The sequence below is a fragment of the Canis lupus genome, chromosome 30 (genome assembly GCF_011100685.1).
Source record: "Canis lupus familiaris isolate Mischka breed German Shepherd chromosome 30, alternate assembly UU_Cfam_GSD_1.0, whole genome shotgun sequence".
NCBI lineage: Eukaryota > Metazoa > Chordata > Mammalia > Carnivora > Canidae > Canis > Canis lupus.
In genome coordinates, this window is record NC_049251.1 from 36,513,753 (window position 1) to 36,541,235 (window position 27,483).

Below are 27,483 nucleotides of genomic sequence, written 5' to 3' on the forward strand. Positions count from 1 at the left end.
TGAACCATACGGTAATTCTATGTTTAGTTTTTTGAGGAAATGCCAAGCTGTCTTCTACAGCAGCTGCATGTGTAAGGGCTCCAATTTCTCTACATCCTTGCCAATACTGTTATTTTCTGCCTTTTTTTTTTTTTAAATAGCTATCCTAGTAGGTGTGAAGTGGTATCTCATTGTGATTACCATTTACATTTCCATAATGATGAAGAATACTGGGCATCTTTTCTCCTGTTCTTATTGGCCTTTTGTATATGTTCTTTATAGAACTGTCTGTGCAAAGGCTTTACCCATTTCTACATTGGGTTGTCTTTGTCATTGAAGTTAGGCCTATTTTAATAGTGATTGATTCGTGTCTTTTTTTTTTTTTTTTTTCCCCTTGGGAAATGTATGCTTCAGTTATTTCAGGATTTTATTTTAAAAATTTTGTTCTAAGGACCTTACACAGTATCATTTAGTTAAAAAAAAAAAGCCAACATTCTTTTCTCTCTTTTTAGGCTGAAAAGAAAGACAGATTTAAAGGAATTAAAAGTCTAGTCTTGATTTAATTTTGGAAGTAAAAGTTTATTAGCTAAGCATCATCCTCTTTTTCCTCTTAAATAGCATGGAGAACTACAGTGAGGAGTAAGTTATTTATATTTAAAAATTATCAAGGTACCGGGGATCCCTGGGTGGCGCAGCGGTTTGGCGCCTGCCTTTGGCCCAGGGCGCGATCCTGGAGACCCAGGATCGAATCCCACATCAGGCTCCCGGTGCATGGAGCCTGCTTCTCCCTCTGCCTGTGTCTCTGCCTCTCCCTCTCTCTCTCTGTGACTATCATAAATAAATAAAAAAATTTAAAAAAAAATATTAAAAAAAAATTATCAAGGTACCTGTGTATGCAGAGAAATATGCAAGTCTGAATTGCCATAATACTTCTGAGTAAAAGTTTGTCAGTAAGTGTCAGGGACTGTAAAAGTTCATATTATGTAAGTTAGTACTTCCTGTTATAAGAATCTATTCTAATAAAGTATCCTCAACACATATGATATTTTCTTAAGCGAACATATTCATTACATTATTATTAATAGTAGTAATTTATTGGAAACAATCTACACATTCAGCAATAAGACAAGGCCAGGTGATTATTTGTTCATGCAAATAAATACTAAGTAGCTACTTAAAATAATGTTTAGGGACGCCTGGGTAGCTCAGCAGTTGAAGGTCTGCCTTGGGCTTGGGGCGTGATCCCAGGATCTGGGATCGAGTCCCATATCAGGCTCCTTGCTGGAAGCCTGCTTCTCCCTCTGCCTGTGTCTCTGCCTCTCTCTCTCTCTCTTTCTCTCATGAATAAATAAAAATCTTTAAAAAAATGTTTAGTTTTTAAAAGCAGGCTTTACAACTGTCTACAGGTAAATATTTTTCTTAAAATGCACATATAAAAAGATTAGGAAGAAATAAAATAGATAACCATAATTATCTGTGACTAGTGGTAACATGTAAGGTTTCAATTTTTTTGTTGTTCCTTTCTGTATTTTCAAAACTTCTACAGTAGTATGTATTTTTTCTAAGTTTAGATATTTTTATTTATTTTTAAGTAAGCACTACACCCAACATGGAGCTTAAACTCACAATCCCAAGATCAAGATTGTGTGCTCTACTGGTTGAGCCAACCACACCCCCCCCTAGATTTTATTTTGAAACTACCTATGTATTTTAAATACATCAGGCATATATGAATCTATTCTTATTCTAAAAACTTTGAACAACTTCAAGGAAGCTAAAATACTCCTTAAATCATCATCCAGTCCAGAGGAAATCATTATTACCAGTTAATGTGCTTTATTTAGACATTTATACTGTTTTTGTGTATATGTATATAGCAATATAAATATATAGTTTACTGTTGTGTGTGTTTTATATAAATGGCAACTATGATGTTTTTTGCTAGGTTGGTATATCTTGGAGGGCTTTCCATGTCACTAGGTCAAAATCACTTCATTTTTTTTTTTTTTTAAGATTTTATTTATTTATTCATGAGAAACACAGACAGAGGCAGAGACACAGGCAGAGGGAGGAGAAGCAGGCTCCATGCGTGAGCCTGATGTGGGATTCGATCCTGGAACATTGGGATCACATCCTGAGCCGAAGGCAGACACTCAGCTGCAGAGTTACCCAGGCGTCCCCATTATTTTTTTTTTTCAAGATTTTATTTATTTGAGAGAGAGAAAGAACAAGTATGAGCAGGGGGAGGGGCCGAGGGAGGAGCAGACTCCTTGCTGAGCAGGGAGCCTGACTAGAGGCTGGATCCTAGGACCCTGAGATCATGACCTGAGCTGAAGGCAGATGCTTAACTGAGCCACCCAGGTGCCCCTACTTCATTATTTTTTAGAAATATGAGTTCATACTATAGATATGTTATAGTTTCTCCTCCTTTTCATAACATTTAAATTTCTTGTAATTTTTCACTCTTTGTCATAGTGGACATCTGGGAAGAAAAGTATGCACATGTAAAATTTTAATAATTCTGCCAAATTACTCTCCAAAATGGCCATTTATATTTTTACTATGAATTTTTACAGGAGTACCTGTAACATATCTCTCTTTATTGTTTTTTATGATGTTCACAAAATAATAGCAGTAAGCAAAAAAAAAAAAATAGCAGTAAGCAATGTGGAATACAGGGTTGTAAGAGGGATCTGTTCATCTTTTTCAGACCTTGTTTTACATGAGTTGCTTTCAGTAGTAAATAATAGAAAGTGGCTTGTAAACAATAAGGAATTTTTCCAGTTAATATAAGAGGAAGTCCAGAATTAAACTAGGATTGGTCAAGTGATTCAGTGATCTGTGAAGCCCTAAGATCTTTCTGCCTTGCCACTGTGCTGTGCAGTGCCTGCTTTTTCCTGAATCAAAGCTGCCAGTAGCATTTAGCATCCATTTTTCCAATGCCAGAGATATGGTCTGGCTTCCTAATGGCTTTCTTTTAAAATAGGAAAGGCCTTTTTTCCCCCAGAACCTCTTAGGAATACTCTTTTCGTTGAATCAGATTAATACATCTGCCAGTCATGGACAAGAGAGATAAAATTACCATTGATTAATTTAATTTAATTAACTGATAGGGAGTGAATTTTGAGGAGTCAAGGGTATTCATTGCTGGTTGCAGAGCACAGACAGATAAGTATATGGATACACAAATGAGGATGCACAGGAGGCTGTCATACTGTCCTCTCTCTGGCATAGTGTGGTTTGAGGAATCGCCAGCACTGAACTTGCTTCTGTTTCTATCATGTGCTTCATCTGTTTTTATTCTGAGACTCTGCTTGTAGTGCTACTATGATTACTTCTTTTACTTTCCTTTGCCTTTTATGATAAAAACATTTCAAATAGTGTAAATATCCGGATCACACATTTTATATTGTACAGGTTTGTAAAATGATGGACTCTGAAGAATAGAATATCAGAAAATTGTTTTGTATAAAACTTGGTTTAAGTATTACTCAGTAGTTTCTCTTGAACTCAGATGTCAAATTGGGTTTCCAGTTAAGATGGTGCAGTAAACACAAGTTTTGGTCACTCCTACTCCAGATACAGAGCAGCAATAAAGAATAAAATGTCAGTAGAAAAAATACACACAGTCGACCTGAAGGAAAATTGTCTTTAGGCAAATAGACTATTACAGAAAAAGGAAAGGATAAGGGTTTCTATTTTAAAACATAAGTTTGTGATTTTCTGATGTAAAAATCAATATAAGTTCATCATAGAAATTTGGAAAATATGAGGAATATAAAGAAAACAGGATATCAGCCTTAAGAATTAATGAACTTTAATTGATGGATTAAAAATTAAAGTAGTATTTTGAACAAAAAGCTCTTATATTTCACTGTGAACTCTTTAGGTGTCTTATTAATCTGTAGTTCAGATTTTCTCAACCTTGGCAGTATTGATTTGGGCATGATAATTCTTTATTGTGGGAGAGGCCCTATATATTGCAGAATGTTAACAACACCCCTAGCCTCTACCTAGTATGAGTTAGTAGTACCCAGTTATGACAACCAAACATTTCTAGATATTGTCGTATGTTTCTAGGGTACAAAATTGTTCCTAGTTGAGAACCACTGCTCTGGTTAAACAGTATGATACTTGAAAGCCTAAGACAGGAAGCTGATAAATTTAACATGAAGAATGCACACAGAAGTTGCATTAGCAAGCAGAAAGACTTCCATCTGAACAAGCAGTAGTCAAGGACATTTTTTTAAAAGATTTTATTTATTTATTTGACAGAGAGAGTGAGCAAGTGAACATGAGTAGAGTGAGGAGCCGAGAAGGGGCAGAGGGAGAAGCTGACTCCCCACTGAGCAGGGAGCCCAGCATGGGGGCTTGATTCCAGAACCTGGGATCATGACTTGAGCTGAAGTCAGATGCTTAACTGACTGAGCTACCCAGGTACCCTGGTCGAGGGCATTGTGACTGAGAAGCTCTGAGTCTGGATTTGGGTGCTGTCCCCCAACACACCCACCCCTTAGCCTGAGAGGCTCATAATCCTCACTTGACTCTGTTCTTGAGGACGGTGAGTGCCAACTGTGGAAGGGGTAAATGACTTCCTATTTGGAGTTTTTGTCTAAATATATCTGGACTTTTTCAAGAACAAGGAACTTCTTATTTGGAATTGTTTATCAAAATTACTTGATAGTTCTGGAAAATAATATCCTACATGGGGCTACTTAAGTCCTCTTCATTTTTCCCCATGGTATGACCTCAAGTGACTTTTCTTCTGACTTTCAGTTGAGGACCCTATCCATCATTGAGGTGAGTGAATTGATTTCCTTCATGGGTATATTTCCTTTCTTTAGGGAGTCTCCACTGGAGACCTCTTCCATTTTGGGTTGGCTATAACCCAGGATGAGTTTTGTCTACAACCCGAGACAATATATTTACTTGTGAGAAACTTGATCTCAGCTTGAGGCTTGCTTTCAGAGTATTTTTGCAATAGAAGAAATTTTTTTTTCATATTGTGGCAAAATATATGTCCCATAAGATTTACCTCTTTAACCATTTTTAAATGTACACTTAAGCAGCATTAATTACATTCACTGTGTTGTACAACTGTCACCACTATTTCAAAAGCTGTTTCATCACTCCAGAAACTATGTACCTATTAAATGATAAATCTATTTCCTCCTAACCTTTAACCCCTGATATCCTCTGTTCTACTTCTATTCCACTGAATTTGCCTCTACATTCTAGTTATTCATATAAGCAAAATCATACAATATTTGCCTTTTTGTGTCTTGCTTATATGCTATTTAGCATAATGTTTTCAAGGTTCACCTTTGTTGTAGCATGTTGTACAGAATTGCATTCCCTTTTAAGGCTGAATAATATTCCATTTTATATATATAGACCACGTTTTGTTTATCAGTTTATTTGTTGTTGGACATTTGGGTTGCTTCCTTAGAGTTTTTTAAATTTTAATTTTAATTTTTATTTTTTTATAATAAATTTATTTTTTATTGGTGTACAATTTGCCAACATACAGAATAACACCCAGTGCTCATCGCGTCAAGTGCCCCCCTCAGTGTCTGTCACCCATTCACCCCCACCCCTCGCCCTCCTCCCCTTCCATCACCCCTAGTTTGTTTCCCAGAGTTAGGAGTCTTTATGTTCTGTCTCCCTTTCTGATATTTCCCACACATTTCTTCTCCCTTCCCTTATATTCCTTTTTTTTCTTTTTAATTAAAATTTTTTTTTTTTTTAATTTTAGGTAGGCTTCATGCCCAACTTGGGGCTTGAAATCTCGACCCTGAGATTAAGTCACGGGACTGAGCTAGCCATACACCCCTCCAAAGAGTATTTTTAATGTGTCAGTAGTTCGTTCCTTTCTTTCTTTCTTTCTTTCTTTCTTTCTTTCTTTCTTTCTTTCTTTCTTTCTTTTTTTCTTTCTTTCTTTCTTCTTTCTTTCTTTCATCTTTCTTTCTTTCTTTCTTTTCTTTCTCTCTCTCTTTCTTTCTTTCTTTCTTTCTTTCTTTCTTTCTTTCTTTCTTTCTTTCTGACTTCTTTCTTTTTTTCTTGACTTCTTTCTTGACTTCTTTCTTGACTTCTTTCTTTCTTTCTTGACTTCTTTCTTTCTTGACTTCTTTCTTGACTTATTTATTTATTTTAGAATGGGGCGAGGCACAGAGGAAGAGAGAATCCCAAGCAGATTCCCTGCTGAGCCCAGAGCCGGATGCAGGGCTCAATCCCACAACCGCAAGATCAGACCCAGAGCCAATGCCCAACTCACTGTGCCAGTCAGGCATCCCATAATGTGTCAGTAATTCTTAAAGAATTTAAAGGTTTGTGGAGGTTGGGAATGTTACAGATATTCTGGTTACGTATCATTTTCTTTCTTTTTTTTTTTACATATCATTTTCTACACTATATATAGCAGTTTCTTCTCAGACTAATTTCTATCTATATATCTGATTCCTGTATTTCATAGGTATATGCTTTTGACTTCATTAATATCATTCCTTTTTCCTATGTTTCAGTTCTTGTGTATAGAGAACTGTAGAGGTAGAAGACTATTTATTTATTTATTTATTTATTTATTTATTTTTGGTAGAAGACAATTTAGATGTTACCTAATTCAGTTTACAATTCACATGAAATTGCTCTCACAGTATCTTTGATAAACAGTTATCTCACTTCACTGTTTCTACTGTAATAGTGAATTAACTTTTATTGATTTGCTTTGGAAGGGATAGTCAATCCTAATTGTCTCCATATCTTCAACTCTTTGTAAATCTGGCATTGCCCTACTACTCCACTGATTAAATTGAGCTGAGCATTGGCATTTTTTTGTGGTAAAATATACAGAACATAAAATTTATCATTTTAACCATTTTTAAGTGTACAGTTTTGTGGTATTAAGTACATTCACATTGTTCTGCAACTGTCACCACCATCCATCTCCAAACTTTTCCATCTTTTAGAAAAAATTTTTATTTTTTATTTTTTAATTATTTTTTTGAGATTTTATTTCTTCATTTATGAGAGACACAGACACAGAGGGAGAAGCAAGGTCCCTGTGGGGAGCCTGATGCTGCAGTTGATCCTAGGACTCAGGGATCACAACCTGATCCAAAGGCAGTTGCTCAACTATGGAGCCACCCAAGTGCACTTCTTCTTCTTCTTCTTCCTTCTTCCTTCTTCCTTCTTCTTCATTAAAGATTTTATTTATTTATTCATAGAGACACAGGCAGAGGGAGAAGCAGGCTCCCTTTGGGGAACCTGATGTTGGACTCGGTGCCAGGACACTGGGATCCTGTGCTTCCACCTTGTGGCTATTGTCAGTAACACTGCTATGAACCTTGGTGTACAAGTGTCTGGTTGAGTCCCTGCTTTCTTTTTCATTTTTTCTTTTGTGTTTTTTAAGAGTTCGGCTTTTTATTATTTTTATGTTACAAGAAAATATGTTAAATAATTTAATATTATAATTGTATTATAATTAAATATGTTAAAAACATTTTTGGTCAAATAGACCAAAGCATATGTTATCAAATAGACCAAAGCATATGTTAAAAACATTTTTGGTCAAATAGACCAAAGCTCCTCAGCTTCTTCTCTCTGTGCTTCACTTTCTTCTCAGCTGAGAGCAGCAGTAGTGAGCCTCCTGCTGGGGCAGGCCCATCACCCTTTGACTACAGATGAGGCTCCCATGTGGACAATGGCTAAAGCCTTTGCACACAAGCCTGGTCAGAGAGGCTCAGCATTTACTTTGGCTGTGTGAATGAGAGCATTGATCTTATCCTCTGTAACCATCCCCTCATCACTGTGCAGGAGGAGAGCCCAGGAGATGCAGGTGAAAGTGTTGGGCTGGCAGCTATAAGTGTTGGGCTACCAGGATATTCGCAGGATGAAATGAGGGGGCTTTACTGCAACATGGCCTTAGCTTCCTGGGAAAGACCAAGCACTTCAGTGGCAAATGCAGAAACAGGCTCCCTGTTTTCATTTGTTTTGGGTATATACTCAGCAGTAGAATTGCCAGATCATATGGTAATTCTGTTTGATTTTTTTGAGAAACAAAGCTGATTTTTAATTTAAATGGAAGTGCTAGTAAGATCTATAAATCTTAAACGCCCAACTCTTCCTTTTTTTTTTTGATAGAGAAAGAAAATGTGTGCATGAGGGGTAGGGGCAGAGGGAGAGGAAGAGAGAGAATTTCAAGTAGACTCCATATCCAGTACGGAGCCTGACTCAGGGCTAGATTACACGACTCTGAGATCATGCCTTGAGCAGAAACCAAGAGTTGGATGCTTAACCAGCTAAGCCACCTAGGTGCCCCATAAGTGCCCAACTCTTGAATTTTGACAAACATATATACTCATGTAATCATTACTCAGAACAAGGTAAGCACTTTTATCACCCAGAAAGTTTCCTCATGCCTCCGTCCAATCAGTCCTCCCTTCAGTTCCCTAGGCGGAGCCCTCCTGATTTCTGTCCCCATAAATTAAATTTGTCTGTGCTTGAAGTTCATACAAGGGGAATCATATCATATGTACTACTTAGCTTTAGGTTTCTTTTCCTCAACATAAGGTTTTTGAGATTCATCCATGTTGCTATAATGTATCAGTAGCTTTTTATTTTTTAATTTTTAAGAAGTACTGTCTAATGTTCCATTTTATGACTTAATATAGTTTATCCATTCTCCTGTTGCTCAACATTTGTGTTGTTTCTAGTTTTTGACCATTATGTAAAAACTTCTGTGAACATTCATTGCCACATTTTTTTGTGTGTGGGTGGCATGTGTTTTCCTTTCTCTACAGTAAGTACCTAGGGAAAGGAATTGCTGGGTCATATATAAAGTATATGTTTTTACTTTATAAGACACTGCCAGAATGTATAATTGTACCCCCCTACCAGCAGTTATGAGATTTTGGTTGCTATAAATTTTTTGGTACTATCAGTCTTTTTCATATTAGACATGTTGGTAGATATGTTGTAGTATCTTATTGTGACTTTAATTTGCATTATCCTTATGACTGGTGAGCACTTTTTCATATACTAACTGGTCATTTCTTTGTGAAGGAAATATTCAAGGCTTTTGCCTATTTTTAAACTGCATCATTTGTTTTATGATGAATGTCTTTTGTGTCTTGTCTAGAGAGTTTTACTCTTAATTGCAGACTGAGCTGTGTGCCCCTCCTCTTCTATACTGGTATTATAGAAATTAATCTTTAGGTGGAGGAGGTATTTAATTTGATTCTTGATACTGTTTTTAATAGTGTACATAAAGAACAGTGCATAAATCGTATTCGTATAGCTCAATAAATTTTCACAAGGTCCATGTATCCATCTATCCATCTATCCATCTTGATTAAGCTATAGAACATCATCAGCATCCCAGAGGCCTCCCTCATGCCCCCTACTGGTCATTACTCCTCTCAAAAGTGGTTACTTACATCCAACTTCTGTTGCGTAGATCAGTTTTGCTGTGCTTTTGAACTTAGGATCAACAATTATTCAGTATTTGCTTAAGAAATATATTTTTCGGGATCCCTGGGTGGTGCAGCGGTTTGGCGCCTGCCTTTGGCCCAGGGCGCGATTCTGGAGACCTGGGATCGAATCCCACATCAGGCTCCTGGTGCATGGAGCCTGCTTCTCCCTCTGCCTATGTCTCTGCCTCTCTCTCTCTCTGTGACTATCATAAATAAATAAAAATTAAAAAAAAAAGAAATATATTTTTCATTGTTATATAGTATCCCACTGTTAGGCTATACCCTAGTTTATTCAGTTTACTCTTTCTGTCTTCCTTTCTGTTCTTTTCTTCCTTTTTCCTGCCTTCCAAGATTTTATTTATTTATGAGAGAGAGAGAGAGAGAGAGAGAGAGCAAGTGCATGCAAGGATGAGCAGGGGGAGGGGCAGAGGCAGAGGGAGAGGGAGAAGCAGGTTCCTCACTGAGCAGGGAGCCAGATGCGGGGCTTGATTCCAGGACTCTGGGATCATGACCTGAGCTGAAGGCAGCCACTTAAATGACTGAGCCACCCAGGAACCTCAGTTCAATTTACTCTTTTTTTTTTTTTTTTAAGGTTTTATTTATTTATTCATGAGAGACACAGAGAGAGAGGCAGAGACATAGGCAGAGAGAGAGGCAGGCTCCCTGCAGGGAGCCGGATATGGGACTTGATCCCAGGACCTTGGGATCACGCCCTGAGCCAAAGGCAGACACTTAACCACTCACCCTTAGTTTACTCTTGATGAACATAGGGAAACTTTAATTTTAAGATGTTATGCATAATGTCACCATGACATCTTGTACATGTGATTTGAGTACAATGTATGTATCTAGGAGTAGAATTGCTTGGTCACTTGGTCACAGGATATATTTAGGTTCAGTAGTTATAAGCAAACAGTGTCCAAGTATGTTTAATAATTATATATACTTATGGAATATATTTAAGTAAATCATATAAATAAAAAATATAAATACATATAGGAGGATACATACACACTCAGGCACCCCTAAAAAGGATAAAGTGTAATTATTAAATTTTGATTTGAGGAAGTAAAATAGGATATGTAGTAAAACCATACTTGATCTTTTTGACTTTTTCATTCTTCCTCATCCTATTTAAGCTCACAAGAAGTAAGCAAGTTGGGTAGCAAACAATTTAAGAATAATAATAATTATTATTTATTTATTTTTATTTTTTTTTAAAGAATAATAATTTTTTAAAAGCCAGCTTCTATTTATCTTGAGGTGAATACTGACGTGGTCCAGTCTCCTCCTCTTTCATCATCATTTATGAACGGAATTGAGGTTTCTGGTGATCGTGGGCCTGGGTGCCCTCAGATCCACATTCCACACTTTTCCCTTCTTTGCTGTGTATTATGAAGAGCCTACCCTTGCAGGCTTCTTTCCTTTCCATGCCCCTGTGTCAGCAGTTTCTGTGTCAGCAGTTGTCTGGGTTAGCAAGTGGGGGGAACTGGCAGGAGATTGGAGGCCAGGAAGGAGAACCCATGGCTTTCCCCTCTCTCTGCTTGGGGAAGTTGGAGGAGTGAGGTGGTCTCTGGAAGCATCTTCTGTTGCTTCAAGCCATCTTGTTTTTAGTTTCTTCCTGATAACTTCGGTCGTGGATGCTGGTGACAACACATTTCCTCCCCTTTTCCTTCCAGGTGGTAGCTTTTTGCTCCCATGCTAACTTTTGATTTGTCTCACTGTTCCCTTTTGGGCCTCTCATTTCATTCATCACCGTTCGTGCCATTGAAATCCCTATGTTTTGGGATCCCTGGGTGGCACAGCGGTTTAGCGCCTGCCTTTGGCCCAGGGCGCCATCCTGGAGACCCAGTATTGAATCCCACATCGGGCTCCCGGTGCATGGAGCCTGCTTCTCCTTCTGCCTATGTCTCTGCCTGTCTCTCTCTCTCTCTGTGACTATCATTAAAAAAAAAAAAAAAAAAAATCCCTATGTTTTAAATTCTCAAGTGGTTTCCATCTTCCCTTGTTAGACCCCGACTAATACAGAGCTCAAACTGATAGTAATAATGTCTTACATTTATATTCGTCTATACATTTATATTCGTTTCAAGATTTGTTCTCTTTCTTTTAATTCCAGTATAGTTAGCATACAGTGTTATATTAGTTTCAGGTGTACAATATAGCTATTCAACAATTCCATATATTATTCAGTGCTCATCAAGATAAGTGTACTCTTTTTTTTTTTTTTTTTTTTATGATAGTCACAGAGAGAGAGAGAGAGAGGCAGAGATATAGGCAGAGGGAGAAGCAGGCTCCATGCACCAGGAGCCTGATGTGGGATTCGATCCCGGGTCTCCAGGATCGCGCCCTGGGCCAAAGGCAGGCGCCAAACCGCTACGCCACCCAGGGATCCCAAGATAAGTGTACTCTTATCCCTTTATCTACTTCCACCATCCTTCCCCCTCCACCCATACTATCGGTTTCCTTTCTGTAGTTAAGAGTCTGTCTTTGGTTTATCTTCTTTTCCCCCTTTGTTTTGTTTCTTAAATTACACATATAAGTAAAATCATATGGTATTTATCTCTTTCTGACTGATTTCACTTAGCATTATACCTTCTAGATCCATCTATGTTGTTGCAAGTGGCAAGATTTCATTCTTTTTTATGGCTGAGAAATATTCCATTACACATACACACACACGCCCCACACCCCACATCTTTATCCATTCATCTCTTGATGGACGCTTAGACTGCTACTATATCTTGGCTATTGTAAATAATGCTGCCATAAACATAGGAGTGCATATCTCTTCAAATTTGTTTTTCCATATTCTTTGGGTAAATATCCAGTAGGAGGATTGCTGGATCGAAGGTTATTTCTATTTTTAACTTCTTGAGGAACCTCCATACTGTGCCACAGTGGCTATACCAGTTTGCATTCCCACCGACAGTTCACAAGGATTCCTTTTTCTCTACATCATCACCAACACATGTTGCTTCTTTTGTGTTATTGATTCTGACAGTGTGAGGTGATCTCTCATTGTGGTTTTGATTTGCATTTCCCTGATGATGAATGAGGTTAAGCAACTTTTCATGTGTCTGTTGGCCATCTGTATGTCTTCTTTGGAGAAATGTCTGTTCTTGTCTTCTGCCCATTTTTTAATTGGATTATTTTTTTTTGTTGTTCTATAAGTTCTTTATATATTTTGGATATTAACCCCTTGTCAGATATGTCATGTGCAAGTATCTTCTCCCATTTAGTAGGTTGTCTTTTGTTGGTTTCCTTTGCTGTCCAGAAGTTTTTTATTTTGATGTAGTCCCAAAAGTTTATTTTTACTTTTGTTTTCCTTGCCTCAGTAGATTTGTCATATCTTTCAATGACCCAAATAATATGTTGAGGCAGAAAAGTATTATAAGTCCTATTATAACATGAGGAAATTTACATTTATTGGATGACCACTTTCAGATTTTTCGTTAATTTTCCACTGAAAATTATTGAGGGAAAAATGGAGGCCCAGAGAAGCTAAATAATTTGCTATAGGTCCCGAGAAAGCTGGTACTGAATCAGGATGGGAATTCTACATAAAAACAAAACAAAACATGTGCTGTATCTCCTCATCCCAGAAGAGATCCTTTACCAAAGAAGACTTTATTTATACTTAGAAAAGTCTTAGTCATTTTAGAAAATTTTTCAATAAAATTCAAAGCACAGTAATTTTCTGCTCAGCCTTCATATATCCAGGATGTCATTCCCTAGCATTAATCAAAATTTAATATAAAATGTGAGTTAGGGAGATTACTAAGAGATTTGGCACCTAGGGCAAATTATAAGGGAGAAGAATTCTTGCAGTTGTCATGTTTATTTGGTTATGTAATTGTTTCACATAGAAGTGTTTCTTCCTTCTGGCATAGAAAAGCATATCCATACTTTCATAATTTTATCTTATAAATTCCATTGATATTCCCTGTTCTTGGGAAGGAGTAAGCAGCATTAATTATTGTGTTCTGGCACCATTGACTCTGGGTCATAGTAAACTTTTTTCCTTCCTGTCATATTATGGATCTACAAATCTTAGGTTTCCTGTTGATGTATCTCTTAAGGTTATGGGACAGAATGATGACAAATATTTAGAAATTGTTTCCACCTGTTTTCCTGCTGTATTCTTTCTTTTACATTTTTAAAAGGGAATATTTCAAATATGTATTAAAGTGTATAAAAATATGAACATCCGTGTACTCACTGGCCAGATTTAATAAGTGTAAACATTTAGTCATGTATAGTTTAGAGATCTATGTGTGTGTGTGTGTGTGTAGAATTAAAACATTAAAGAGTTAAAGTCTCCTTTTTCTTTCTTTTTTTTTTTTAATTTTTTATTTATTTATGATAGTCACACAGAGAGAGAGAGAGAGAGGCAGAGACACAGGCAGAGGGAGAAGCAGGCTCCATGCACCGGGAGCCTGACGTGGGATTCGATCCTGGGTTTCCAGGATCGCGCCCTGGGCCAAAGGCAGGCGCCAAACCGCTGTGCCACCCAGGGATCCCTCCTTTTTCTTTTTGAGAGAGAGAGAGAGGTGTGTGTGGAGGAGCAGAGGGAAAGAATCTTAAGCAGGCCCCACGCCTAGAACAGAGCCTGATGTGGGGCTCGATCCCAGGACCCTGAGATCATGACCTGAGCCAAAATCAGGAGTCAGATGCTTAACCGACTGAGCCACCCAAGTGCTCCTGAAGACTCCTTTTTAACTTTCCTCCCTCCCCCTTCCTCCCTACTTCTGTGAAGCCTTCTCTTTTTTTCCACAGAGGTTTTTCTTAATGTATTTTTACCCATATTTTTAAACTTTTAAATTCAAAAGGATAGTAACTCATTTTATGGTTTATCAGAAATTGTTTTCAGTGACTCAGTTAAAATTTTTTTTGGTCATTGTTGCCTTCTCATTCCTGGGCAGCAGTATAATGTTTTACTTGCTATTGCTAGGATTGTGTTTAACTATTTTACCTTTGATCTATCAGATGGGATGTTAACTGTGTTATGTTTTGTTTGTAATATTCCTGAAATATCCTTTAGAGAGTCGTCTGCTCACCTTCGATAACCAGGGAGAGAGAAAGGGAGAAGAGACAATGATTTTATTTTCTACAGGCCAAGTTATGGTCTGAGAAACTGACAGGATAGGCTGCAAAAACCGAAGAGAAGTATATATTCAATGTATAATAGTAGGACAAGTATCTTTAGTTTAAAGATCTAGACATTTTTGATGTATGATATTTTTGTGATCAGCAGCATGAAGAATTTAATGTGCTACTGCAGTAGGATTGTAGTCACATGTGAGCACAATGCTAAAGGAGAAAACCTAATAATGACTCTGTTGTCTGTCAAAATATGCTCTCCAGCTCAAGAGTTTCCAATTTTGGAGAAACAGAACTGGTTGATACATCTCCACTATATCCGGAAGGATTATGAAGCATGCAAGGTGAGTGATTGTAAAGATAGACACCGTAAGAGGCGGGCTTTGTTAGGCAACTAACAGAATGTGTCACACAGAGTTGTGGCAGTTTAAATCCCACTAATAATGTACAAATTCCTACACTGTGTGTCTCCCCACCCTTTGTGTATCACTTAGCTTTTGCTATGATAATGCTGCTTAACAACCTCAAAATTTCAGTGGTTTCCATCAACAAACATTTAGTTATTGCCCATGGGCCTTCAGACTGGCTGTGGGTTGCCTGGGTCTGACTGTAGGCTGGGGGTCAGGTTCAGGTGTCCTCCATGTGTCTTCTCATTTCAAGATGTGGATGAAGGAGGAGCCACTGTCTGGGACTTGGTCTTTTCGTGGGGGACAAATGCTCAACACAGCACGGTATTTACCTTTTTGATCTCTGGATAGGTTAAAAATGATATTTCATTGAGTATTATAATTCTCTTATTATGGTGAACATGATCATTATATGTATATTTAAAAACTATGTGTATTTCCTTTTTCTCTAAACTGTATCTTTGGTAACATATATGACATAACAGTACTAAAACATGCAAGATATATCCTTCGTTTTGTCTTTTTGGCATTCAGAACTTTGCATGCTTCTGAGGTTGTAGTTTTAAATCTGTGGCATTTGTACCTGTGGCACTGGACAGAACTGGGCATGTTCAACATGAATCTCAGAAGGTTTCTTTCTCTCCTATGATATTATCTTTTTCTGGTTTCCCTTTTCCTTTTTTTGACAACTTTTTCTGTTTCCTATTTTTGGCTTCTCTTCCTCATTTATTTCTTAAGAGTTGGGGATGTTCCTAGGTCCTCTCCTTGATCCCTTTGTCTGCTCATTTCATACATTTTTTTCTGATCTTCAGACCAGTTTGAAACCTGATGCTTCACAGGCATTTCAAATTTAGCTTTTCTGTAGCTGAATTTATCTGCTTTCCTCCAACCCTGTTCCTTCTCCTGTACTCTTTCGCAGGAATAGATACCATCTTTCACCCATCTGTCTGTGTCAGAATCCCCTGATTTATTTTCCCTAGTATATTATAGATAATCAGTAAGTTCTGGAGATCCTTGTCTACTGTCTCTTGAAATTGTCCACTTTATTCTCTCTCCGTGCTTTAGTTAATTCTCATCATTTTTGTTTAAATTACTGTAAGAATTCTTACACCAATCCTGCCTCCTTTCAATCTGTTTTCAGCAGTGCTCCAAAAATGACTTTTCTATAAAGCAAATAGAATTGAGTTACTTCCTGCTTACAGAGCAAATAGCACCGGGTTACTTCCTGCTTACAGAGCTTACAAACTTCTCAACTTCTTTATGGCTCTCAACTTCTTTAGCTTGGACTTGGAAGCCCTTTTCTCCCTCCTTTAGCCACCTCAGTTTCTCCTCCAACCCCTGTCAACACAGGATTTTAAAACTGTTGACTCCAGAAAGCCTTCCTTGAATCTCTAAGTTGACTCAGGTACTTGTTCTCTGAACTCCTGTCTCATACTGAGCTTAGCCTGTCACGGGAGGAAGGTAGAGCCTGTATTTTGCCATCAGAGAGCACCTGGCATCTACGGTGATGCCTAGAAATCTTTTCACGTTTTCTTTAGCTTGCCTAGATTCTAGATAAGGGTTGGGAAGCTTTTTTTGTAAGGGGCCAGATGGTAAATATTTTGGACTTTGTAGGCCACAGTCTCTGTTTCATACTCTTCATCTTATTCTTTTATAACCCTTTAAAAATGTGAAAACTACTCTTAGCTTGAGAGCTTTACAAAAACAGACTATGTAGCTCAGATTTGGCCCGTGCGCCATTGTTTGCTGACCCTTGTTCTATAAGCAGCCATAAGAGAGTTGAAATTTAAAAAAAATTCCAAACGAACATTATTAGTAATTATTTGTATTCTAGATTTCTTACATATGCTCCTTGACCATGTCTACTTTTTTCTTTCTTTTTTAAAAATTTTAACTTAAATTCAATTCAGTTGGCATATACTGTATTATTCATTTTATTTATTAAAGAGAGGGGATCCCTGGGTGGCGCAGCGGTTTGGCGCCTGCCTTTGGCCCAGGGCGCGATCCTGGAGACCCGGGATCGGATCCCACATCGGGCTCCCGGTGCATGGAGCCTGCTTTTCCCTCTGCCTATGTCTCTGCCTCTCTCTCTCTCTTTCTCTCTCTCTGTGACTATCATAAATAAATAAAAATTTAAAAAAATAAAAATAAAGAGAGAACAAGCATAAGCAGGTGGGGGGAGGGGCAGAGGAGGATGGAAAAGCAGATTCCCCACTGAGCAGGAAGCCAGATGTGGATCTTAATCCTAGGACCCTGGGATCATGACCTGAGGTGACAGCAGACATCCAACCGACTGAGCCACACAGACACTGCATCTGTTTTGTTTCTTAAATTCCACAGATGAGTGAAATCATATGATAATTGTCTTTCTCTATGTAATTTCGCTTAGCATAATACTGTCTAGTTCCATCCACATCGTTGCAAATGGCAAGACTTCATTCTTTTTGAGACTACTATTCCATTGTATACAAATACCACATCTTCTTTATTCTTTGATCTGTCGATGGACATCTAGGGTCTTTCTGTAGTTTGGCTATTGTGGACATTGCTGCTATAAACATTGGGGAGCATGTGCCCCTTTGAATGACTGTATCCTTTGGATAAATACCCAGTAGTGCAATTGCTGGGCCTTAGGGTAGCTATATTTTTAACTTCCATACTGTTTTCCGGAGTGGCTGCACCAGCTTGCATTCCTACCAACAGTGTAAGAGGGTTCCCCTTCCTCCACATCCTCACCAACATCTGTTGTTTATGGAAATGTTCATTTTAGCCATTCTGACTGATTGTAAGCTGGTATCTCGTTGTGGCTTTGATTTATATTTCCCTGATGCTGAATGATGTTGAGCAGTTTTTCATGTGTCTGTTGGCCATTTGTATGTCTTATTTGGAGAAATGTCTGTTCCTGTCTTCTGCAGATTTCTTAACTGGACTTTTTGTGTTTTGGGTGTTGAGTTTGATAAGTTCTTTATAGATTTGGGATACCAGCCCTTTATCTGATAAGACATTTGCAAATATCTTCTCCCATTCTGTAGGTTGCCTTTTAGTTTTTTTGACTGTTTCATTTGTTGTGCAAAAGCTTTTTATCCTGATGAAGTCCCAGTAGTTCACTTTTGCTTTTATTTCCCTTGCCTTTACACACTAGGCTAATAAGAAGTTGCTGCGGCTGAGGTCAGAGAGGTTGCTGCCTGCGTTCTCCTGTAGGATTTTGATAGATTCCTGTCTCATAGCCCACGTCTACCTTTTCTTAAAAACATTTCAAGACACTGAACTATTACTCAGAAGTATATTTCTTCCTCTTTCAGGCTGTTATCAAAGAGCAACTTCAGGAGACTCAGGGCTTATGTGAATATGCTATCTATGTCCAAGGTAAGATATATATATTTCTTCTCTTGTTGCTAGAGAAATGCATACTTTGTCTAGGTTCTTTTTTTTTTTCTTTTTTTTTCTTTGTCTAGGTTCTAAAAGAAGAGCAAACTACTTACGAAACATTTTATTTTTTTATTTTTTATTTTTTTTTTTATGAAACACTTTAAATTCAAATGTTCTACAAAGGTCTTATTCAGTATTACATTGTTTGAAATCAACATAATTATTGTGTGGGATTTGACCTCAGAAATGACTAGTTTTATTAAAAGTTGCTGCTGTCCTTCCCCCATTTCTCTAGTGTCTGGCTAGTGTTTTCAGAGTGAATGTTAGGGTCCCTGCTTCAGGCAGCAGCTTCAAGCCCAGAAGGGGCTTCCGGAAAGGCTCCTTGTAGTCAGGCTAAGAGAGATGAGGAAAGGCTTGAGGATTTTTTATAAGGGTGGTAGGATGAAGGGAAGAAGCCTAGAGGTATAGAGGATAAAGCAGAGAATAGATGAAATTTATCAAAAACCAAATATAGGAACCACTGACTGAAATTTTACCCTTTGGCATCTTTAGTTTTTCTAGGAATTTTCCTTTTGATTCTTTGATGTAAATGGTTTTGTTTACTATTTATTGGATTGATAGCCTTCAGATTAATATACAATTTTGTGACATAATTGGTAAGATACTGACACACCTAGGACATCATGGAAAAAAAAAAAAAAAGTGCTCCTTTTTTGCCAATATTACAAGTTCCAGACTTTCAGTGCCTCATAATACTTAAACATGTCAATTCTTCTGAAAACTTAAGCCTGGGAAAAATGACCGATTTGCATTGGTTGCTATACTGAAAGCCAAGTCTGAGATATTAGTGCACTTGCAGCCAGAATCTCCTTGATTGCCTTTTCCCTGTTTGAGTGTTCTCAGGAAACAGCCAGATGGATGTCTGAATTATCATGATAAATAGAGTGTTTGATGGGGAAGCCCAGGAATATCCTTATTATGAAGAACTTGTGGGATAATTTGCAAGGCAGCTGATTATCCACGTGGTGGATGCTGGGAATGGGGAGTAGGTGGCTCTGAGATACCTTCTTAGAAAAAGTTTTAGATTGTCAACAATTTTGCTACTTGTTTCAGCCTACCTGAGGTCCTATCTGATTGTGTTAAAGATACAGTTATCCAAAGGATTCCTTTGGTATGATTTAAGTCCCTCTTCTTCAATTTTTCTGATATGAGACTGTTCTCCCCAGAACGTGATGATTTATTTCTGTGTTTTCTGTCTCTTGGCAGCATTAATATTTCGCCTGGAAGGAAATATCCAAGAGTCCCTAGAACTCTTTCAGACGTGTGCTGTTCTCAGCCCTCAGTGTGCTGATAACCTCAAACAGGTGGCCAGATCTTTGTGAGTATTTGCTGCCTGCAAGCCCTGGGGCATTCACAGACAACCACGTAGAATGCGTTCTCAGGCGCAGTGGCTGATTCTGGCAGCCTGACCAGCCTGCGGATACAGAGAGGGAGAGTTGCTCCATAGAGATACTGGGATCCACTTTGAAGAGTGGACTACTTTTGAAATTTGAGAAAATGAGTTATCAAGTATGAAGGAACGGGAGTATTTCAAACATTGTATAGTGTAGAGGGATGAGGAAACACTGATACTGTTTATCATATAAATAGTGATATCTTGTTACCTCGATCCGCTCTCTTACTGGCAACCCATAGAATTCTTTTCATCTGCTGTTCTAACACTTACTAAAATGCTTGACATAGTTAAGTTTTAGTAAGTGTGAGTCGAGTGGATGCCCTGACACTTCCTGGATGCAGTCAACCTCCAGTCTTTATAAACTGTTAGGTACGCTGATAGTTTTTCTACTCCAGAGCCATAAAGTATCCCACGGGGTCTCCAGCCCCACTTTCTTACCTACTGTCATCCATTCTTGTGCCGTCTTTGCATAGAGCCTGGATTGCCTGTGCCTCTCTTCAGAATCAGGATCTGATATCAAGGCAAGAGATTTAGTCTTGGAAGGGAAGGGCATGTAGATGGTGATGATGAATGCTTAACAGGCAAATATACTTTGGCTTGTTTCTTTTTTGTTCTACATTTGTGGTATGTTGCAGAAAATAAATCACAGAAGACTTTCACTAAAATCAGTGTAGAATGAGACCAAGACTGTGGGCCAGCTATCAGTGCAGCCCCTACCAAAAGAGCTTCTGTTGTTGATAAATACCAACCTCATTGGCCAAAGCAGCACAGCCAGCTAATAGGGAAGAGGCTTCCAGAATTTTCTCCCAGATGGAATATGGGTCAAATGAAGGACTAGTGGAGTTAGTCCTGTAAAAAGCTTTGAGTTAATAGTTACAGAAAATGTTATCTTTTCCACAGATTTCTTTTGGGAAAACATAAAGCTGCCATTGAAGTATATAATGAAGCAGCTAAACTTAACCAGAAAGATTGGGTAAGTGGAGAACTTTGTTCTTTGTTATTAGTGACCTGCTAATGGTTTCATTTGTCTTTTGTTATTGCTACTGAATTCCTATGTGACTCAAATGTCTTTATTTTATTCTCACACTTGATTGATGGTTTAGCTAAGCATAAGATCAAAAATCATGTTTCCTTATAACTTAGCAGACATTGCTGCCTGGTTTTCTGACACTCTTACCAGTCTGATTCTTGTTGATAACTCCACTTTCCTCTCTAGAAGCTTCTAGGGTTTTCTCTTTATCATTGGAGTTCTGAAATATCAATAATGGTTGCCCAGAAGTGTTTCTTTCCTCTGCATCCCCCTCCCCCTGATCTATGGATCCTCAGATGGTTTTTCTCTGAGGATCCTGGCCCTATTTTGGGTCAGGGAAATTTTCTTTGAGTAGTTCTTTGCTTTTTTTCTTCTTGCTTCTCTTGTCTCTTTATACCAGTTAGGGTTTATAACTGCAATAAAAAATTTGACTAAACATTGGCTTTACCAATTAGGGGTTTATTTTTTCTCATGAAACAAATCCAGGTAAGTAGTTGCCAACATTGACTTGGTGGTCCAAGACGTCAAGGATGAGGCTTTTTCTTTATGGTCACAAGGTGTCTGCTGCAGCTCTAACATCACATCATCATTCCAGGCAGGGAGAAAAAGGAAACAACAAAGAGAAAAAGACAGACTGTATTAGGAAAGTATAGCTTTCCCTGAAATCCCCAATCAACTGCCACTTGTGTCATATCAACTCCCCCCCTCACCCCCCAAGCTTTAAAGAAGGCTGGGAAGTATAGTTTTTACATTGGATACATTGACATGTTAAACCAAGTTTTAGGGTCTGTTAGGAAGGGCAAAAAAGAGAGTGGATTAACTAGTGGCATCTGCCACAGTTTTCCATTGTCCTAAATGTGTTCTGTATTTGTTCTGCGTGTCTCTTACCTTGCATCTCACATATTCCCCCTCCCTGTCTTTTTTCTGTATATTCAGGGACATAGCCTCTCCATGTCTCTGACTCTTGAAGTTTTGTTTTTTTTGTTTTTGTTTTTTTTTTTTTTTAATTTTTATTTATTTATGATAGTCACACACAGAGAGAGAGAGGCAGAGACACAGGCAGAAGGAGAGGCAGAGACACAGGCAGAGGGAGAAGCAGGCTCCATGCACCCGGAGCCTGACGTGGGATTCGATCCCGGGTCTCCAGGATCGCGCCCTGGGCCAAAGGCAGGCGCTAAACCGCTGCGCCACCCAGGGATCCCGAAGTTTTGTTCTACCTTCCAGAATTACGTTTTCTTTCCTCTCTTTATTTTGGTTCTTCTTTCTCAGGCTGTTGGGGCTTTTTTTCTAATAGCTGACGACTCTTGGAAAGACCTAACTGTGTGTGAGAGATTAGATTGGTTCATACGGAGAGCTGGCGTGGATTTCTCCTGCAGTTCTTACGGCACTATTATTTTTGAGAAGTTTCCGTTTGTTGGTCACTTCTGTAGGTCTGAAGACGGAGATGCCACCAAGTATTTTATACCTAAATGCCAAAATGGAGCCAAAGATAAGGGAAAATTCATTCATTCATTCGTTCATTCAGTGAACAAATGAATGTCTGCTACATGACAGGCACTGGAAATACAAAGATGGATTGATGGATTATGGGACAATCAACTAGAATAGGAAATACAGACGAGAAGAGAAGGAAGTTTTGGGAGAGGATGATAAACCAGTCAGAGCTAAATCCTGTCTTTAAGATTGTGGACGTGATGTGTTTTTGCTTCTGGTAGGTTGTCTAAATTGAGGTGTGGTCAGTGCATGGCTGGATGTAGAAATCTGAAACTCAAGTGTTCTGGGCTAGAGAGATTAATCCTGGAGTCAACAATATAAAGGTGATGATTAAAGACATGAAATGGGATGAGATCACTCTTCAATGAGCTGAGGGTGGAAGCCTAGAAAAAGCGTTGAAGGGCTGAGCTAAAGAGGAAAAGAGCCCTCAGAGCAAGATACGGAGCAAGTGGAGCAGGGGAGCTCAGAGTCGTTTGGGCGTATAGAGAGTATCTGCTCATCCATCCACTTGGTTGAAGGAGCTCATTCGGTATTACTGACTCCCTTGTGAGAGCCATTCCATTCCATTGGTGCTAGTCGAGGTGGTCGTGGCCCCCAGCTGCCACTCTGTGTCCTACTTGCCTCTAAGTTCCTGTGGCCCACGGAAGACCTTGTAGCCCTACTTTCTTGGACTCATCATGGTACGCCATAGTGTGGCTGCAACAGGGGGATAGTCATTCCTCCTGCTGGTATCTCATTTGACTTCTGAAACCGCTCTGTTAAGTAGGGAGACTTTATCCTGTTGACCTCAGAGGGGTGAGAAGCCGAGGCTCTGGCTAGCTCGAGTGACTTGCTGAAAGAAGCACAGTGAGATGGGGGCAGAACCAGAGCTAGAATTCAGGCCTAGACTCTAAGATTCCTTACTGTGGGCCTGTGATTTTTCCACTCTCCAGCTGCCTTTTGCAGGATATCTGTTGGATTCCCTCATTCTGTGAAAGACACAATTTAACTCTTATTTTCCTTTTGTTTGTTCCTTTCCTTATTCAGTTTGTTTAAGGCCTGTTGCTGCTGCCTTCTCAAGTACTATCTATGACAAATGATGTTAAAGAGTTAGGGATTAGTTAGTTTTAGGGTGCTTAAAGGACAAGCATGGGTACATTTCTCCTCTTTCCACCTCCATCTGTATGTTAATGGGAAAGTACACACATTTTGGAGGCAAGCTGAGTTCAAGTCCCAGTGCTTTGTAATGTGTGGACATTATTTGGATTGTGATTTAAGAAAAAAAAAAAACTATAAAAAAAAAAAACCTTTTATGGGGTGTGAGACATTTATGAGTTTTATGCTTCTTGAACATGACTCAGTATCTGAAATAAGCAGTTATTTTTTTTTCAGGTCTGATAATGGTATTCTAAGTAGTTAAAAAAAAAAGACCTACTTTAGAACATACTGAAACATTTGTGGATGTTACGGTAGCTGGTATTTTTTTTTTAAAGATTTTATTTATTTATTCATGAAAGACACAGAGAGGCGCAGAGACACAGGCAGAGGGAGAAGCAGGCTCCTGCATGGACCTTGTAGCCCAACAACCCAACATGGGACTCGATCCCTGGTTTCCAGGATCATGCCCTGGGCTGAAGGCGGTGCTAAACCGCTGAGCCACCCGGGCTGCCCCTAGCTGGTATTTTGTAAGGTGGTGGGGTAGATGGGAGTATGGATTAGATGGTTGTTGGGACAGAGTGATGAGCCCATGGTGATTCTGTCTACATTTATGTATAGTTGAAATTCTTCTGAAGATTTTGACCTCATAAACCCTTGTGCTGATACTTGGTCTAAAGTTAGGAAAACTGGGATCCCTGGGTGGCTCAGCAGTTTGGCGCCTGCCTTTGGCCCAGGGCGCGATCCTGGAGACCTGGGATCGAGTCCCACGTCGGGCTCCCGGTGCATGGAGCCTGCTTCTCCTTCTGCCTGTGTCTCTGCCTCTCTCTCTCTCTGTGTGACTATCATAAATAAATAAAAATTTATAAAAAAAATAAAATAAAAAAAAATAAAGTTAGGAAAACTACTTAACCTGAGCTTCAGGTTTTTTTCTCTCTGGAGTCCAAATTGTTACACCTGTGTTTCAGATTTGCTGGGAATATTAAAGTAGTACATATATGACAACCATCTGGCATAGAGCCTGATGTGAAGTAGGTAATCAGTGAACCTTATTTTGTTATTTTAGGAGACTTGGAACACATTGAACCATTTGTTTCTGAGTCCTGGGGTCTGTGTTTCTTCAGACAGGGACACTTCTGGATCTAAATGTCCTCCTGGATCTAAATGTCCTCCCACACCTCTCCACTCCTAACAAGAAGGTCCTCACTGTTTCCCATAGAGCACTTTCCTCACTCCTGCTTCCTCTTTTCTCTTAAGCTACTGCAGATAAGGGGAGATTCAGTATAAGGAAAGAGAGATTCTTTAGAATTCAAGGTCAGGAAATGCAGACTTACGATGAACTAGAACCGGAAAGCTTTAGTAACCAAGGTGGCTACTCTGCATTGCTGCTTCATTTTTTCTTTCTGTAGGTCAGCAGTTGGCAAGCTGCTTCTGTAAAGGGCCTAGTGAATATTTTAAGCTTTGTGGTTTCATATAGTCTCTATTGTAACTACTTAACTCTAAAGTTCTAGTGTGAAAGTTCTATAGACAACGTGTAACAAGTCATTGGCTGTGTTCCAGTAAAATTTTATTTACAACAGAGATGCCCGAGTGGCCCAGGGGTTGACCATCTACCTTCAGCCCAGGACATGATCCTGGAGTCCCGGGATCGAGTCCCACGTCGGGCTCCCTGCATGGAGCCTGCTTCTCCCTCTGCCCATGTCTCTGCCTCTCTCTCTTTCTGTGTCTCTAATGAAAAAATAAATAAAATCTTAAAAAATTTTTTTTTATTTACAAGTAAAGCAGAGGATGGATTTGGGCCAAGGTTTGTAGACTTAAGCAGATTGGCTTTAATTCCATATATTCCGTTTCAGTGGCCTCCAGATAGTGTGGCTGGGCCTCAAGTCCACATTACCTAGTCAAGTCCTAGATTCCTAGGAGGAGGAATCTGATTTACACACCTACACACACACCTACACACACACACACATTTCCTTAGAGGTGAAGCAGGGGCTATGGGCAGTCTCTTCTGTGAGGAGGGCAGCCCTTAGAGAAGAGCAGGCCTGGGGCTGAGCTGGGTATGTACCCCCTCCAAAGACCCAGGATGATCACCTGTTTAGTTTACTCTGCCTTTTTCTCTTATAATCTGAATTTTTAATATTAAAAACCTGTTTTGTAGAATTAAATGTATTTAAGTACGAAATCTAGTAAAAAAACTACCTGTAGTGCCATTTAAAATGTAAGTTTTGCTGGACAGCAACAGTCCCTAGATGCCTGTTGTTTCATTCTGATCGTAACGGTGGAGTTTACATGTATGCTGTTTTACTTTCTTTTGTGTGTAGGAGATCTGTCACAACCTAGGAGTCTGCTACATTTATCTGAAACAGTTCGACAAGGTAATGTATGGGAATGGTGGTGGCGGTTGAGTGTTGGGCTTGGGAGCCCACTGAGGGTCCACTCGTTGCAGAGGCTACCTCGCTCGTGGCGTATTATTCCTGGGAAGTGCATGTAGAGATTTTGGAAGCAAAAATTGAAAGCGCAATACATTTATTCTCATTTTTCATCCATTTGCTTTTTTTTCTTTTCTGATTTTAGCAAGAAAATGACAAACTCTAGAAATGTTAGGAGGGAATGGCAGTAAAATCACTTCTCCCCCCTCCTCTCGTCCATCCCCAGGGTAATTTTCCAGTATAGAAACAAATGTTCAATAAAACTTAGATATCAAAAAGTGAACTCTTGGGTCTTAAAAGTGTAATCATGGCTGAGAGAGCTATCTTATGGTCTGATGGCAACTGATTTTAGTTTTTAAGGTTATTGGAAATGAATTTAAGTTTTAAGTGGATCTGATTTCTGACAGTTAAATTTATAATGTTATTTTCCATGTAAGAACTTAGATTTATTTAGCGGGTCTCCTTAAGTTTCCTGGGCAGATCTGCAGTGTGATATACTTGCTTAGGAGAGTTTTCTCCTCAGAGAATATTTCAAGCAAGTACATTTCTATTCATAGGGTTATTCTGAACCAAGGGAGAGGTGGGATTGGTCTTTGGTCAGACCTGTACTGAGGAGAAGGAGAATTATATTTAGATTTTACTGTAAAGCTAACAGAGCAAATCTAATACTGGACAGTGATGTAAATGGTTGTTGAATCAATGAATGACTTAAAGCCCTTATGGTCAACTATTAGGATAAAGCTCTTCCAGAGCAAGGAGTTTGTCAGTGAATACATGTTGGTGAATAAATGAGAACAGGGCATGCATTCATTGATCAAAATATTGGCGAGGAAAATGAGGTCCACCCCGCGGAAGGTGGTGCAGCTGGGATGGAGTTCAGGGCAGTGCTGGATTCTGTACTATGGCGCTCATATGAATTATGAAGTATGAGTCATGGGTATAAATATCAAGAAGCAGAGAATACTCAGGTTAATCATCTCGTATAAATACTCTCCCACGTGGCTCCAGAGGCAGACACCCCATGTTGCCATCTATCCTGTCAGCACGCAGTTTGGGTGTGTTTTAGTTTTTTGGGGTAGTGGGGGCTGTTGTCCGACATGTGGTGTTCCTGCATGAGTACGGCAGGAGCTCTGTTTTTACGCTGGCTACACCAGGCCACTGTCCTTTCATGCTAGTGATTTGGTTCTCTTTACTCCACGGATCTTGTTAGGCACATGACCAGCTGCACAATGCCCTACATCTTAACAGGCATGATTTGACTTACATCATGCTGGGGAAGATCCACTTGCTGCAGGGAGACTTGGACAAAGCCATCGAAATCTATAAGAAAGCAGTGGAGTAAGTATGTCTGTTTTCTTTAAGGCAATGAGAAAATAAATGGGAGTAGACATACGAACCCCCAAATTTAAGACTGATTACGGATTACCATGACTGATTACCAGCTGTGTGAGTTAGAGTAAAGCTCAAGCTAAGGTTAAAAGCTCCCAAGGGCTTGCTTACATAAGGAGGACTTGTGTTTCTCACCCTCAGTTTAGCTAGTCCGGCCTCGCAGGAGAGCTCTGCTCCACAAGACCAGTCAGGGATCCAGGTTCTTTTTCAGCTCACCATTCCT

The 27,483-nt window shown here is 39.1% G+C and overlaps 1 protein-coding gene across 1 annotated transcript in view; it reads left to right on the top strand.

The window, feature by feature from the left end:
- The window catches only part of BBS4 (Bardet-Biedl syndrome 4), a 57,503-nt gene that overhangs the window by 20,634 nt on the left and 9,386 nt on the right, over window positions 1-27,483 (top strand). The window contains exons 3-8 of the mRNA XM_038580912.1: window positions 14,817-14,896; window positions 18,262-18,325; window positions 19,595-19,706; window positions 20,685-20,757; window positions 25,764-25,817; window positions 27,082-27,209. Coding sequence (XP_038436840.1) covers window positions 14,817-14,896; window positions 18,262-18,325; window positions 19,595-19,706; window positions 20,685-20,757; window positions 25,764-25,817; window positions 27,082-27,209 — 511 coding nt within the window. The remainder of the gene's footprint in view (window positions 1-14,816; window positions 14,897-18,261; window positions 18,326-19,594; window positions 19,707-20,684; window positions 20,758-25,763; window positions 25,818-27,081; window positions 27,210-27,483) is intronic.